General features: G+C 40.8%; 1 protein-coding gene across 1 annotated transcript in view; it reads right to left on the bottom strand.

Moving 5' to 3' along the window:
* The window catches only part of atp6ap2 (ATPase H+ transporting accessory protein 2), a 45132-nt gene that overhangs the window by 9403 nt on the left and 18643 nt on the right, over positions 1-17086 (bottom strand). The window contains exons 4-7 of the mRNA XM_080203851.1: positions 14884-14979; positions 13948-14085; positions 12549-12602; positions 3839-3988 (exon numbers count right to left, since the gene is read on the bottom strand). Of these exons, the coding sequence (XP_080059977.1) occupies positions 3839-3988; positions 12549-12602; positions 13948-14085; positions 14884-14979 (438 nt within the window). The remainder of the gene's footprint in view (positions 1-3838; positions 3989-12548; positions 12603-13947; positions 14086-14883; positions 14980-17086) is intronic.

The raw sequence follows: 17086 nt of genomic DNA on the forward strand, positions 1-17086 counted from the left end.
CAGCGCCCTGAAAGGGAAGAACAATAGAAAGACAATACTAGTAAGAGATTTTATAAATCGGGGAATAGATCGGCATTACTGTGGCCATCAACGTGATTCCAGGATTATATGTTGCCTCCCTGGTGCAAGGGTCCAGGCTGTCACTGAATGGCTGTAGGACATCCTGAATTGGGAGGGTAAAGAGGCAGAGGGCATGGCCCATATTGGTAACAATGACATAGATAGAAAGATGGATGACACCTTACACCATGAATTCAACGAGCTAGGTAGTAAACTAAAAAGCAAGACCTCTTGGGTTGTAATCTCTGGATTACTCCCAGGGCCTTAAGCTAGTGAGCACAAAAATAGGAGAATAGTGCAGATGAATGTGTGGCTTAAGAGTTGGTTCATGAGGGAGGGTTTTAATTCAGCAGAGAGAACACAGACTATTAGCAGAATAAGGGCACAGCATCATACAGTAAGACAATCAAGTCAGAGGGAGTGTAGCTATATTAAGTTTCAAGGGGGTAAGGCAAGGCTAGATGGCCTCTACTTAAATGTCATAAGTATTGTAGGTAAAAGGGATGAGTTAAGGGCAACGATTAACATGTGGCAGTGTTCAAGACACTTGTTGAGGAGGGGGCAAGATGATTGAGGTGATCAGGGCAGCATGGTGGCAGAGTGGTTAGCACTGCTCCTCACTGTCAGGGACTAGGGTTCAATTCCAGCCTTAGGTCACTGTATGTGAAGTTTGCACATTCTCCCAACGTCTGCGAGAGTTTCCTCCCACACTTCAAATGGTGTGGATCAAGTTGATTAAGGGGCAATTTACCATGGCCAGCGTCAGAAGTTTAGCAGGAGAAATACGTGGAGTTACGAGGGTGGGGGTTAAGTGGGACTGTCGTTGGTGCAGACTCGATGAACCAAAGGCCCTCTCTGCACTGTATGATTCTATGATTAAAGAGACAGCTGCAGCAATCAGAAAGCTGACTTCTTGAGTAAATCAAAAGTCTGATGCTATTTTGGCAGGGTCTGGGACTGGAGTGCTAAAGCAATTGTGAACAGTTTGTACAGCATTCAAGACAAAGAAATCCTGAAGAGGGAGTTATAAAACTTGGAAACAGGATTTCATGTTAAAAGTGGAGCAAAAACTTTGTTTAAAAGAGTCATTTGGAAAACCTGGTCTGGAATTCAGAATGCGAACTGTTGTTGGAAAGCAGTGTTCTGAAAGAAGATTTGAAAGTCTTTTTTGGAGCAAACTTTGGAAATTCTCATGTGACTATTAACTGGAGAGAGTTTGAAGAGGAATCTACAGGAATTCACTTGGATTCAAAAGTGGAGAGCACATTTGACCACAGTCACTGTTTACAATGACGTTGTACATAACATAAGAAATAGGAACAGGAGTAGGCCATCCAGCCCTTCGAGCCTGCCCCGCCATTCAATAAGATCATGGCTGATCTGTCGTGGCTCAGTTCCACATTCCCGCCCTCTCCCCATAACCCTTAATCCCCTCGCTTAATCAAAAACCCATCAACCCGCGTCTTAAAAATATTTAGCGAGGCAGCCTCCACCACCTCAACGGGCAGAGAATTCCAGAGATTCACCACCCTTTGAGTGAAGAAGTTCCTCCTCAACTCCGTTCTAAACCGCCCCCCCCTTTATCTCAAGGCTGTGCCCCCTAGTCCTACTGTCCTTTCTCAGCGGGAAGAGTCTCTCCACCTCTATCCTATCCATCCCATTCATCATCTTATACGTCTCAATGAGATCTCCCCTCATTCTTCTAAACTCTAACGAGTACAAACCTAGTTTATTCAGCCTCTCCTCATAACTCAACCCCCTCAACTCCGGTATCAGCCAAGTAAACCTCCTCTGCACTCCCTCCAAGGCCAAAATATCCTTGCGTAAGTACGACAACCAAAACTGCACACAGTACTCCAGCTGCGGCCTCACCAATGCCCTATACAGCTGCAGCAAGACCTCCCTACTTTTATATTCAATCCCCCTCGTTATGAAGGCCAGCATCCCATTAGCCTTCCTGACCACCTGCAGGCTGGGTTTTTGCGACTCATGCACAAGGACCCCGAGGTCCCTCTGCACCGTCACCTGCTGCAGTTTTTCGCCACGTAAGTAATAGTCCTTCCTACCATTATTCCTACCAAAGTGGACCACCTTGCACTTGCCAACATTAAATTCCATTTGCCATTTCCTGGCCCGTTCGCCCAGCCTATCTAGATCCTTCTGCAGACTCTCCACACCCTCCGCGCAATTTGCCGTTCCACCAATCTTGGTGTCATCAGCAAATTTCAACACCATACACTCGGTTCCCTCCTCCAGATCATCTACATAAATGGTAAATAGCTGAGGCCCCAGCACCGACCCCTGGGGCACTCCACTAGTCACCAACCGCCAATCCGAATAGCACCCATTAACCCCCACTCTCTGCCTCCTATTTGACAATCAACCCTCTATCCACGCTAACACCCTACCCCCAACTCCATGCCCCCTTATCTTCTGCAATAACCTCTTGAGGTACCTTGTCAAACACCTTCTGAAAATCAAGACAGACCACATCCACCGGCTCTCCTCTATCCACCGCCCTAGACACATCCGCATAGAACTCCAATAAATTTGTCAGACACGACTTCCCCTTAACGAAACCGTGCTGCGTCTGTTCTATCAAGCAATTCCCCTCAAGATGCCTCGCTATTTCCTCCTTGATGCCTTGATGACGGATTCTAACATTTTACCTACAACAGACGTTAAACTAACAGGCCTATAATTCCCTGCCTTTTGCCTGCCACCCTTCTTAAACAACGACGTAACATTAGCCGCTTTCCAATCTTCCGGCACTTCCCCGGAATCCAGCAACGTCTGGAAAATAACCACCAAGGCATCCACTATCACCTCCGCCATTTCTTTCAGAATCCTCGGATGCATTCCATCTGGTCCTGGGGACTTGTCCACAATCAGTCCCTCCAGTATGTCAAGCACCGCCACTCTAGTAACAATAATGTCATTGAGACCCTCCAGTCCTACCACCTTTCCATCGCTAACACCCAGCAAATTATTCACGTCTTCCTCCGTGAAGACCGAAACAAAAAAGTTATTCAAGACCTCAGCCATTTCCCCATCCCCTACCACTAAGTCCCCCCCTCATCCTCTAAGGGTCCAACGTTCACCCTAGCCAGCCTCTTCCTTTTTATATATTTATAAAAACTCTTGCTATCCTTTTTTATATTAAGCGCTAGCCCAGCTTCATAGTTTCTCCTACCCTTATCAACTTCTTTGTCAGTCTTTGTTGACATTTAAACCTCTCCCAATCCTCTTCTCGCCCACTACTCTTAGCTACTCTAAACACCTCCGCTTTTAATTTAACACTTTCCTTCACCTCCCTCGTTATCCTGAGGCCATTGTAGTTAATGTTTAATAATTATTTTTCTTGTTGTTAAAGTGATCAGTAGTCTTGTTACTCTGTTCCTCCATGTTAAAATAATGGCCTTTTGAGTCAGGGTTCCATTCTGGAATCTTCTCGTCCAGTTATATCAACTGGAATCATAACATTTGTTCAAAGCAACAATGATTTTGAACACAACCAGTGAAATATTGTACTTAATACCAAATTCACCTCAGATACAATGTTGGTATAATGTTGGAAACCTCTAAAAATACTCTACTTATGAGTACAGGTTGGGAAGCGATAGAAGCAAATACTACTACCGCAAAAAGCAAAAAGATGGTACGGAGTAAAATCCTTTAAAACATTCTTGACTTGGTAAAACAGAGGCCAGCAGAAGTCTGGAAGGTAGTAGGGTAAAGATTAGTGTGTCAATTGTAAACCCAGGTGATGTTATTTTACCTTTTGGATGACTGTAGCAAGGATTTGGGCAGCATCACGAAACTGCTGGGAGTCCTGCCCATAACGTTTTATAATCTCTTCCAGACCTGCCAGCTCCAGTGAATAAAGGTCAGGTGAACGGTCTTTTGCCAAATGTTTGTGCCTGGATAGCTGTGGGAATATTTTACATCCAAGGTTATTCTTAAAAATTGCCCATTGAAGTTACAGTAACTTTGTATTGCAGCCAAAAAGTAATTGAGGTTCCTGAAAGTATGTTAACACATGTTTCACATTGTACAGGAATTTAACAGCAATTTTTAAAGGAAATCCATATTTGAGCTGCAACAGACCTAAAATACTGGTGAGATGCATACACTTTCAACTCTCCCAATATTAACTTCTCAACAATCAGTATGTTGCCAAGTTCCTAATGCTATTAATCAAAAGAGACTTGTTTACAATGCAGAGCTTGGCCTCTGTTCACTGTCTTCCTACCGTTCTGGAAAGGAACATATTTCTGGAGAATAACTGCCAATTGGTGTTCATGACCATGACAGGTAAATAATATTACCAAGTAACTACAATCTTTACTCATTGTTGAAATGGATTCTTAATTCTTCCTGGCTGTCATATTTCTCCTCCTCCTTCAAAGCAGGGCATTGGCAGCCACTGATTTACATCGGATTGTCCAAGATTATGCTTTGCAAAGTATTGGTTTGCCATCGCTTTCAATACTACTTACCACTTGTCATCGGGCGTACTGGAAAGTTTTTATAGGTTGATAATCCTCCTGTTTGGTCATGTTATGACCATATCTTTCATGGCTATCAAACCATGGAGCCTGAAGCTACTGGCCCAGAGGTAGGGACACTATGCCTGTGCCACAAGAATAGGAGATGTATAAATATTTGTCAGACTGCCCCTTTTGCAAGGCTGCCACCTTATCACTCTTTAACCTTGCCTCCACGGTCCAGTGAGCAACCACTACATCTCCAACTTAGTTGACCATCTTTCAATACTTGAATGTCTAAATCAGGTTTGTCTGTCTGTCAGAGTGCCTCAACAAAATGACCTAAAACAGGCATGAAAAGCATTCTGACTATAGCAATGATGCACAATACCTACTCGTCTTCTCTGTAGCCCTCAAACACACTATCTCCAGTTCTATGAGATTGGTTGATTTCATTCTCATCTTATTACCAGTGCATCTCCGTGGACTATTTCTAATCAACTGTGTGGGGATCCATAATTAGTCTCAGCTCTACCTCATGCCTCTTGGTGACATCATCTACAACATTTACTGTGTGACCCCAAGTCCATAAACTACATCTGTAGAAGGGTCATATGGACTTGAACTGTTAACTGTGTTTCTCTCTCTACAGATGCTGCCAAATCCGCCAAGTTTATCCAGCATTTAAAATTTCAAATTTCTAGCATCCACAGTATTTTGCTTTTATAATGCGTATCAAATCATAAAATCTTCTACAGTACACAAAGAGACCATTCGGCCCATTGAGTCTGCACTGACCACAATCCCACCCAGGCCCTACCCCCATATCCTTATATATTTTACCCATTATTCCCTCTAACCTACACTTCTCAGGACATAAAGAGCAAGTTAGCATGGCCAATCAACCCAACCTGCACATTTTTGACTATGGGGGGGAAAACAGGAGCACCTGGAGGAAGCCCACACAGAAGAGGAGAATGTGTAAACTCCACACAGTGACCAAGCTAGGAATCAAACCCAAGTCCCTAGAGCTGTGAAGCAGCAATGCTAACCACTGTGCTACCGCGCCACCCTTATTTCTCTACTTTCTCCATCTCTCCTCAGGGCCTCTCCAAGTTAAACTTGTCCATGAGATCCACATTCTGCTCCCATGACCCTATTCCCACTGAACTACTGACATCCAGACAATCTTTCCTGGCCCCACATTAGCTGATGTTAACATTCTCTCTGATCAGGTATTGTCCCCATTTCACTCAAATATGTCACCATCAGCCTTTTCCTTAAAAGCTCCCAGTCTTTGCCCCATATCCACTCTTTTCTTCAAAATCCCTCAACATACAATCACCTCCCAAATCCATGCCAATCTTTCCCTGATCTCAATGTCTGAATTCCTCCAATCAGGTTTCTGTATTGCCACAGTACCAGACAACTCTCAAAGTCACAAATGGCAAAGGTAAACTATTCCTCCATGTCTTTTTTGACCTGTCTACAGTCTTGTGTGTTAACCAGTCTTCTTATGCTTCTCCTAATGTTGTTCAGTGATTGGGATGTATTTGACAGGTTCCACTTTTAACCAAAAGCAACCAGAGATTATTTACACTAGCTATTCTTCCTATGCAAGCATCATTATTTCCTCAAAGGATCCATTCTTTGCTCCCTCCAATTTTTCATCTTACAAATTGCCCTTCAGCAACAACATACAGAACCTCAGTTTCCTGAGGCCCATCATTATCTCATTACCATCCATCCACTGGGTTCTAAATGATCAGACTGCTTGATCCCATATCACAATGCTGGAAATTTCCTCCAGCAAAATATTAGGAAGATTGATGCTATTGAATTTAGTCCCTGCCACAAATGCCATTCTTCTCCCTGGCAAATGTTTACCATTGAACCAGACTGCTTACAGCCTTGGCATCATAAGCTTTCAACCACATATCCATGTCATCACTAAAACCACTTATAACTTGTGAAGTTTTACTCCTGCCTTGATCAGTTGTTGAAATCCTCATTCTACGCAAGGCTATTTCAATGCATTTCTGACTAGCCTCCCACAGTCTACCACCAATAAACCTGAAGTCCTGCAAATGGGAATTTAAAATTCCCATCCTTGTTTTTAAATCAATCCCTGCCCTTACCCACTTCTATCTCTAATCTCCTTCACTTCCACAACCCACAACCTTCGAGTATGCTGAATTTTAATTGCTCAGCCATTGATTGCCATACCTTCAGTTGTCACAGCCCAAAGCTGTGGAATTTCCCTCCTAAAATGCTACAGATTTCCACATTGCTTTCCTTAAGACATGCATTAAAAATAAATCAGGCTTTGGCCATCTGTCCTCGTATCACATGAAAAGGTTTGGTTTCAAATCTTGCTTTAAAACATTACTGTAAAGCACCTTGAAATGTAATTAGGTAAGAGGTGCTACATTATTACAAGTGGTTGTGGTAGTATCACAACAGCAACAATTTCCTACCCCTATAAGCACTACTCAACTCTGTCCCTGCTCCAGCTCCGCATCTAAGGATATACATGCCTGCGAGTCATTAGTGAACGGTCATTAATTTATTTTATTCTTTTATCCGATGTGGGCATCATTGGCTGGCCAGTATTTTTATTGCCCATTCCCAATTTCCCTTGAGAAGGTAATGGTCTTGTCCATTGTGTTCGAGGTACATCCATAGCACTGTCAGGGAAGGAGTTCCAGGGTTTTGACCCAGTGACAGGGATGGAATAGCAATAAAGTTCCAAGTCAGGATGGTGTGGTGCTGTTTCTATGTATCGGCTGTTCTTGTCCTTCTAGATGGTAGAGATTGCAGGTTTGTGAGTTGGAGAGTCGGTAAGTTTTTGGTCGTGCATCCTTTAAGTCAGGCTTGTCCAGTCGCCCTACAACAAAAATTCCTGTCAACCAGTTGAGATTCAATGTAATATTCTGCTTAGAGCAGCTCCTCCACTCAGACAGTCTCCTTCCTTCATTTGCCGCTAATGGGTTGATTTAAATCTCAACTTTTCAAAAAATTCAGTTCATTGTTGTGATAAATCATACCTTTCCAAAATTTGCTCATCAGCACTGAGTGAGGAAAAATATGCAAATGTGGCCCGAGCGAAAGGTTGGATAAGTATACTTCAGAGTCGACAGCGCTGCTACTGTTATGTCAGTGGTTACGGGAGCAGATGTTGGATGTGGATGGGTGCAAATCAAGTGGTCTGCTTTGTCCTGGACAGTGTTGAGCCTCAGGTGGTGCAGCACTACTCCAGCAAAGTGGAGAGTATTTCATTACACTCCTGACTAGATATCTGTAGATCTTCAACAGGCTTTGGGCAGTCAGGAGAAGAGTTCTTTCCTTAGAATTTCAAGTCTCTGACCTGCTCTCGTAGCCACAGTATTTATATGGCTGGTCTAGTTCCGTTTCAATGGTAACCCCAGGATGTGGACAATGGTGCTTCAGTGATGGTAATAGGATTGACTGTCAAAGGAAAATGGTTGAATTCTCTTGTTGGAGATGGTCAATACCTGGCACTTGAGATGCAAATGCCTCCCCCGAGTTAGATGTTTAACTGTCCGCCACCATTAAAGCTGGATGTGGCAGGACAGCACTCCCTAGATTTGACCTGGTTGTGGGATCGCTTTGCTCTATTGCGTGCTGCTTTTACTGTTTGGCATGCAAGCATTCCGATGTTGCAACTTCAACTTTTAGGTGTGCTTGCTGCTACTTCTGGCATGCCATCTTCGAGTCAGAAGGGACTATGCCAGACTGTGAGGGTACAGACTGTGTTTCAATACAGTTCTGCTGCTGCCGATGCCCCAAAATGCTTCATGAACGCCCAGTTTTGAATTGCTATATCTGTTCAAAATCTCTCTTATTTAGCATGGTGGTAGTGCCGTACAACACAATGGAGGGAATCCCTCAAGACTGTGGTGATCATTCTTATTAATACTATCATGGACAGATGCATCAATGACAGGTAGACTGGTGAAGATTTGGTCAAGTTTTTTTTTCCTCCTCATTACCTGTCTCAAGACCCAGTCTAGCAACTATATCCTTTAGGATTCAGCCAGATCAGTAGTGGTGGTTCACTAGATTTGTTCCTGGGATGAGGGATTGCCTTGTGATAGGTTGTATAAAACTATGGATATACTCCCTGGACTCAGTTGATCTCATTGGAAATTTGTATGTTTCAAAGGGACTTGGCAGGATAGATAGAGGAGTTTGTTTTCCCTGGCTGGGGAATTTAAAACACAATGGCATTGTTTCAGGAGAAGCATCTGTCCATTTGTGATGGAGGTGAAATTTCTTCACTTGAGAGGGTTATAAATCTTTGGAATTCTCTATCCAGTAAAGCCATGGATGCTCCATCTTTGCATATCTTTAAGGCTGAGGCAGACAGATGTTTGATCTGGCAAGAAATCAAGGAAATGGGAACTGGCAGGTACAAGGACTTGAAGTAGAAGACCAATGATAATTGTATTTAATGACAGGACAGGTTTGAGGAGCTGTATAATCTACTCACTTCCTTAGCTACTACCATAACATCCACCCATGCCTTGTTTACCTCCAAACTTAATTATTCTAATACAACAGTAGCTAGCCTTCCTCACCACTTTGCGTAAATTTGAAGTCATCCAAAATTCTCCTGTCCAGATCTTAACTTGCATCAAGATCTATTTACTCATTATCCCTATGCTGGTTGACCTACACTATTTTGCAATTATGAACCATGTTGATTTCATAATTTTCAAATCCCTCCATGGTCTCTCCAATCTCCTCGAGCCTTACAACCCTCAGATTGCTGCACTAATTCTGCTCTTTAATCTGTAATTTTAAAATTGCTCTACCATTGGCACTTGTGCTTTCAGGTGTCAAGGTCCAAAGCTCTCAATTTCCTCCCTACCCCTCCATCTCTTTTGTCTTTACAACACCCTTGAAGTCTACCTCATTGATCAAGCTTTCGGTCATCTAACTTCATTATTCTTTGCATAGCTTAGTGCCAAATTTATTTTATCATTTGCCTGTGAAACACCTAGGAACATTTTTTCATTAAAGTAGTTGTTTGTTCCCAACTCAAGCTTCTTCCGCATCATCTTCCCTTTTCACTGCTGGCAGACGAAAGTACTACTTTAGAATCACCTCTCTAAGCACTTCACTACATTCCCTCTCCTACTATAAGCTCTTCCTTAAAACCCACTTACTTGGCTAATCTTTCAATCAACCATCCTAATCCACTCTGTCTCAAGTATACTGGGTCACTTTTCTATGTCAAAGACAACATATACATTTAAGATTTTGTAAACAAGTTGCTTTGCATTGTTGGTGCCCAATAACAAAGACTGACCCAACAGAAGTACTGGAAAAATATATGTATACAGTAATCTTCCTTTAGCAATTGAATGATGATAAACCCATCAGAGCATGATACCTGTTCTACATGTACACATCTACTGCACAATGCACAGCAGACTATGGGCCCATCCAGAGATTGCCTGCATGTCACAGAATGTGGATCCACATTCAATTTCGGATTTATGCAAAGGAAGCAAATAGCATTCAACTTTAAAGTAATTTCACCCCTTTACTGGTAAGGGGAAGATATAGGCAGTCTCATTACTTACAAAACAGAACTTTGTTTTATTCAGGGATAGTTGCTGGGCAAGTTCACGATATAAAGGCAGCTTGATATTTATTTTATCCATTAACTGTCAATCATTCAATCTTTACCTGTTTGAGCATTTCATTATTTTCCTTTCAGCATTCATGAACCTTTGGTTTCTCTTCAGTTTGTTCTTTGTTTTGAAGTTGCTTCATCAATAGCTTTCCTTCCATCATAAGGTCAGAAACAGGAATGTTTGTTGACATAATGTGGAGCAGCATTCACGAGTCCTCAGATACTGAAACAGTTCATGTCCAAATGCAGCAAAACCTGGACAATATCCAGCTTGGGCTAACATGTAACATCACAACTGTGAGGCAATGACCATTTCCAACAAGAGCAAATCTAACCATCACCCTGAGACAATTAATGGCATTCCCATCACTGAAACCCCACTATCAACATCCTGGGGCTTTCACTGACCAGAACATTAATTTGACTAGCCATTTAATACTGTTGCTACAGGAGCAGGTCAGAAGCTTGGAATCCTGTGGCGAGTAACTCACCACCTGATTTCTTGGAGCCTGCCCACAATCTGCAATGCACAAGTCAGGAGTGTGATGGAACGTTCTCCCCTTGCCTGGATGAATGCAGCTCCACCAACTCAGGAAGCTTGGCTTCATCCATGACAAATTTTATTCGATCATGCCCGTGAAGCTCCTTGGATAGTTTTATGAAGTTAAAGATGTGACGTAAATGAAAGTTGTTGTAACATACAACTGGAAATCAGCAAGGACTAGAGAGAGTGTTTATGGAATCAGGATGCTGAAGATATTGAGAGGAAGTAGAGGTAGGCAATATTACAGAGATGAAAGTAAGATGATGAGGTTTGAAATTTGAATGTGTGTTGAGCACAAGTTTTTAATTTGGCATAATTCAACCTGGGCAAATGACTGGTATAAGTGAATAGAAAACACATTTATGGCAGAAGCTCAAATTCATTGATCTGCTCTTCCTTGCATAGTACTGGAACTGGAATGTGTCAGTCTGTTTTGCTGGATCATGGACAACTCTTTGCACTGGAAAGCCAACAAGCTGTGTGCAGAGCAGAGAGCATATTTCACCTGAGCAAAGGCATGTTGGAAATGACGATATGTTGTAACTGCTGCGGAAGAGACAGATGACAAAATTCTATTTTGATTTGTAATCAAGGGAAACTGTGAATGCAGTGCTGACTACCACAAAGTTTGCAGTTGAGTATACCACATTTGAGGACATCACCAGGGTCCAGCACATCAGAAGTGGATCATCACAGGAGAACTTCCCTCCGTTTCCCTCTCCTCCCACACTATTGCTGTCCCTATTGGCTTTGCTCACTACACAAAAACATTTCACCTGCACTGCTTATTTTTATCTGCATCTTTCTTATGAATATAGGTCAAACAGGTTGGGTCTATACTCATTGGAAGTTCAGAAGAATGAGAGGTGATCTTATTGAAATACAGGGGGACTTGACAGGATGAATGCCAATAGGATGTTTCCTCCTGTGGGGGAGACTAGAACTATGGTACATAATATAAGGATTACAGATTGCTCTTTTAAGGTGATGAGGGGAATTTTTTTTTTCAGGGTCATTAGTCTATCAAACTTTTTCCCCCAGAAAGCAGTAGAGGCTGGGTCATTGCACTTATTCAAGGCTCAGTTAGATAGATTTTTGAGAGACAAGGGAATTGAAGGTAACGGGAGGCAGACAGGAAAGCCATCTTGAGACCACAACTAGATCAACTATGATCATATTGAATGGCAGAGCAGGCTTGAAAGTCCGAATGGCATACTCCTGCTTCTAAATTCCATGATCAATTGCAGCAAACTTGTTCATTCCACAAATTAGCATCAGTCAGCCTATCTTGTGATAGAGGTGATTGTCAGCATTAGCGCAGTGGTAGAGTTGGACATCATTGGCATGTCACCATGGGTCAGATGCAGATAAGAAAATGTAAGGTTAGATTACTGTGACGGCCATCAAGCAACGATAGGAAAATAAATCGCTGCTGAAGACATGCTACTTGTAAATATAAATGGTCAGAACAAAACTGAAAATATGTATTAGCTTAACATTATAGGAAACAAGGCTAACTTCACAACCAGATGGCTGTGTTCAAGTCAAAAAAATGCTTCCTGTTATTTACAATCAGCAAAATTGCTGTGTAGTAAGTACTGTAATGTGCTCACAATGCATAGTGTTCACAAACGTCACACTCATCTTTTATGTGAATTGACTTCAATTTATAAAGTAGCATTAGTGACGGCAGTTAAAAGATTGAATTTGAAGCAAAAGATTTGAGGGGAAAAAGGATTGTAGAAGCTTGAAAGAGCCATTTTAATGCACTGACAAGTTATTTCTAACTTACCAAAGCAGAAATATCATGAAGAACTTGCAATTCTGAAAGAAATAGAAGGTCGACCTAATAATAAAAAATAGTCTTTAGAAATGTTACAAAACAAATCTAAAAGCAATGTTATACAGTATAGGGAAACTTATTAAAAGGTTCAGAAGAATAATTGTAATAAAGCATGACTCTACATTAACATATATACAATTTAAATGCAATCAAGTTTTAGCAGCTTGTGTTATATCAACAAGTATGGGCTGTGAGTTTCACTCCTTCATTAACATACATGCTATATGAGCCAATATAGCTGATATAGCTCAGATTGCTGAATCTAAGCTTCAAGGATTCTTTTCAGGTGCCTCTTAAATTGATAGAGCAAGTTTCAAATGCTTGATTAAGGTATGTTATGACAAGTCAAAGTATCAGTTTCACCATTGGATTAGATTACCTACCCATTATTGAAATTGCACCCATTATCGCCCTTGGACGAGGGACATGGATATTTCAGATCATCGCTTTATACATTCCAAATTGCATACCTTTTTTCCAGACCCACTCAAACTGTAGCTTAACTCGGAGGTCCACTTCTTAAGATCAAGTAGAAGGGCCATAAAGCATGACATTTAATGTGAAGGAGCCCTGAGCTAAGGCAGAAAATCTAATCAAACTAGTGCAACAAATGTAGCACGGATTCTCTTTTTGGGTGGGATAAGAAGCAATGAAAGAAATTTGAAATTTACTCAAACTATCCAATGATATGAACCCATGAGTTATTTGTCCACGAGATTTTGCACCTGCATTGATCTGTTCACTTCAGGCATACATAAAGGCTCAGCTCTTTAATGTGGACTAAAACAGTTAATGATTTATGTTGACTGTCTTCTTTAGGAAGAGATGTCACTCAAATGCTGATAGGTAGTTTAAAGAAAAAAAACATAGCTATTCATTTGAAACCATCTCCCTGCAACAAACAAAATCAAGGTCAAATGTTACACATTTAATAAGTATTCTATATTTTCTAGAAATAGATGTAGTAAGTCCGACTACAAGTTCCTGGTAAAATTTTACATATGGATAATTTTTAGTCATGTTTCTGATATTATGTTTAAGTCTGAGCCAAGCCATGAAGAAGTCTACAAATGTAGCATTTTTGATTGGCTGCATCGTATCTCTATATAATACACATTTCACTTGCCCAAGTACAAGGAGTTTGGGTAAGAGAGGGAACATCGCTGAGACTTATCTAGCTGAAGTGGCACATCTCTGGGCTGCAGAAACATGCAGAAAGCAACTGAAAAACTGGTAAGCATTCCACAATTCGTCCAGCTGGAGCTGCTCCACAGTCAAGGTATTGTCTTGTAGGATTACTAACACAAGTCAAAAGTACCTGCTAGTGAAATCCCCTACTTCCTCTTACCTCGTTATTTTTATTCAGCGAGTTATGAGGAAGGAAATTCAGAACAGAGTCATCCTGGAACAAACAGTTACGCATCTGTCGCAATGTTACAGGAAGATCTTCAAAAATGGTGTTTGCCTTTCCCACCATGTAAAGTCTCTAAAAAAGAATTTACAAGTCAAATCTTATTATTCGGTTTTCAGAGTTAAAACGTAAAGCTTCTGAAGTTCAATGACTGATTTGTGCTGACTTGCTGTTATCCAAATACTAAATAAAAATCAGCCTGTGTGTTCTGTACTAGCAAAAGAAAAATACCAAAATCAAATTTGGTACTTTTCTTTATTCTTTCATTGGATATGGCATTACTAACAAAGGCAGCATTTGTTGCCCATCTCAAATTATCCTTGAACTGAGTGGGTTGACAGCCCATTTCAGAGGGCAGTTAAGAACCAACCACATTCTGTGTCTGGGTTACACAAACGAAACCTGGCTACATTCCACAAAAAGGATGTTAATGAATCAAACAGGTTTTTAAAATAATCGATGATGGTTTCATGGTCATCAATACCGAGACTAGTTTTATATTCCAGGTTTATTAATTGAATTTAATTCCACCAGCTCCCTAGTCATTATTCAATTACTCGTGCCAGATGTGCTTGAGTGAAAACACTGGACGGACAGTGATAGCCCACAGGATTGAAAAAAAAATGGCTGATACTTATTGAATGGACTCAAAGAGTACCAGACAAGACTTTAGAACCATAATTCTGCAATTAGTTTCTTTGGAACATTGGTATAGAAAAAAAAAGAAAAAACAGCTGGAATAGATACTGTACGGAAATTCCTCATTTATAGCATCATCTCAAAGTAGGAAATGCAAATATTTGTGTCATCTGTAAATTCTCAGCAAGTTGAAATATACTAACCACTTTTTTCTGGCATATCCTCCCAACTCACCTCCTCACTGGGGGTTAATTGTAGAATCACTGGTGTTTCTTCAGAGAATAGCGAGTGAATAGAATTTGAAATACTATCCAAAGTGAAGGGGATTGGCTACAAAAAATGAAAATGGTAAAGTCATTTTTATAATTATTCAATTTGGATTAAGTGATATTTGATATGCTATGGCTTAAATTTAAAGGCATAAAAATTCAAACACCTCGCACAAGGATTTCACATCCCACAAATATTTGTCACTTGCAAGTGTGAAATGGAAAATCAGTAACTTACATCAGTAAAATAAATGACAAACCATGTTTCTTATATGAATTAGTAATTGACAATTATTCAATTTACATTGGTCAATGTCAAAATGATACGTCAGAACAATGTCAAGTGGTAATTATTGTTGCAGTAGACAATGCTAGATTATGGTATGATGTATTTTTGGATGAAAACTGGAGTTATCATAAATACTACAAATTGCTCCCTTATGCTCAGAATAAGAATGCATGAAGCAGAGTTTGCAGATTATGCAACAATGGAAATTTGAAATAAGTGTCACTGTTGGTTCTTTGCAAAACAAATTGGATACACAAATCCTCAGAGGAAGTCCACTGCTAAAGTTACACTTCCCCTTCAGTCTTTAGAAAAGGGAACACGTGTTCAGTTCAACTGCTTTCGCCAGACTTGAGCATCATCTTGGGACCAGGAGTGAAAGATATAACAGTAACCCTGGACAGAGGAATACAGAATTTGAAAGCACCATGTTTGAAATTCAAGTTGACATTGTTCTAACACTACATTTGACTTGCAGTGCTCCTGTTTTTCACTGGCAGTCTAACTTTGGTCAAAGCTGCAAGATAAGCAAAGCTTGAAAGGCCACACCACCACCGACTCCTCAGCTAACCAAAACCAGAAAAGCTGAGAGCTAGCCTGCAAGGCTAGTTCTGCCACTGTCTCAGAATGGAAATACACATGTTGAAGTACAAGTTAAATCAGTGACACAAATAATTTGTGTTAATAGAACCTATAGAATTCCTGCAGTGCAGGAGGCCACTATTCAGCCCATTGAGTCTGCACCAACCACAATACCATAACCCCAGCTAGCTCTTCTGTCACTAAAGGACAATTTAGCATGGCCAATCTATCTAATCCACACATTTTTGGACCATGGGAGGAAACCGGAGCACCCAAACGCGGGGAGAATGTACAAACTCCACAGAGTGGCCCGAAGGCAGAATTGAACCCCGGACCCTGGCGCTGTGAAGCAGCAGTGCTAACCACTGTGCTGCCCCTTTATATACTTTAGATCAAATCTATAGGTTATGTGCCAATTTAGATAAATCAAGGGATAAGGCCCATAAGTAGCAAAATATCCAACAGCTTGTATTATGCAACATTTATTCTATTAACAAACATCCTCAAAGTCCTCCACAAAGGAAACATAAGACAACAAATCAAAGCCATGGCGAGAAATTTAGGAGAGGTGATCAAAAGATTTGATGAGAGATGAGTTGAGAACATTTTTAAAAATGAAAAATTGAAAAAGGTAAAGGCAATCTAGGGAGGAAGAAAGATACAAAAAATGCAGAGTCATAGGACTGACAGGTGCAGATAGGATAGAACAGAAATGTAATGTTAAAAGATGAGGCAAGGTTGGGAGAAATATGAACTACAATTTTAATGTCATGCATTTGCAGTTGGAAAACTCAAGGGCTTCAACTTTGGGTGCAATTTCAAAAATGTTTGAAATATGCTGGTTACATTTCAAGTTTACACAAACCACAATTTTCCATGTACCAACAACAGGGTAGCATCAAAGAATGTAATTCTCTTTAAATCAAAAGAAAATATTCCTTGATGCATCCAAGAGTGATGAATCAGTGCTGTTTTAATAAACAGCTGAAAATGGGTTTGTCATCAAAAATAAGGAATTTTAATCAGGATGTCCAATTCTCCACCCATATGTCTTCATTTAATTGCCTTCTAAAAAATATATTGAACCATTTAATAGTTTAATTGGTATGCGCTAGTCAGTTGTGTCTATGAAAGCATGTGGGTTTAAGAAAATTAGCACAAGTTGAACAGCCTTCCTGAACCAACTGGCTTGATCAGTGGAATCGTGCAATTCTAATGGGCACTTGTGGCAGTGCTTAATCTGGGACATGGAATCTTGAGCCAGTTTAACAAGTTGTGGGAAACAAATGAAAACAAGCGG

Source organism: Carcharhinus amblyrhynchos, chromosome 15 (assembly GCF_965287045.1).
Source record: "Carcharhinus amblyrhynchos chromosome 15, sCarAmb.v2.hapA, whole genome shotgun sequence".
Classification (NCBI taxonomy): domain Eukaryota; kingdom Metazoa; phylum Chordata; class Chondrichthyes; order Carcharhiniformes; family Carcharhinidae; genus Carcharhinus; species Carcharhinus amblyrhynchos.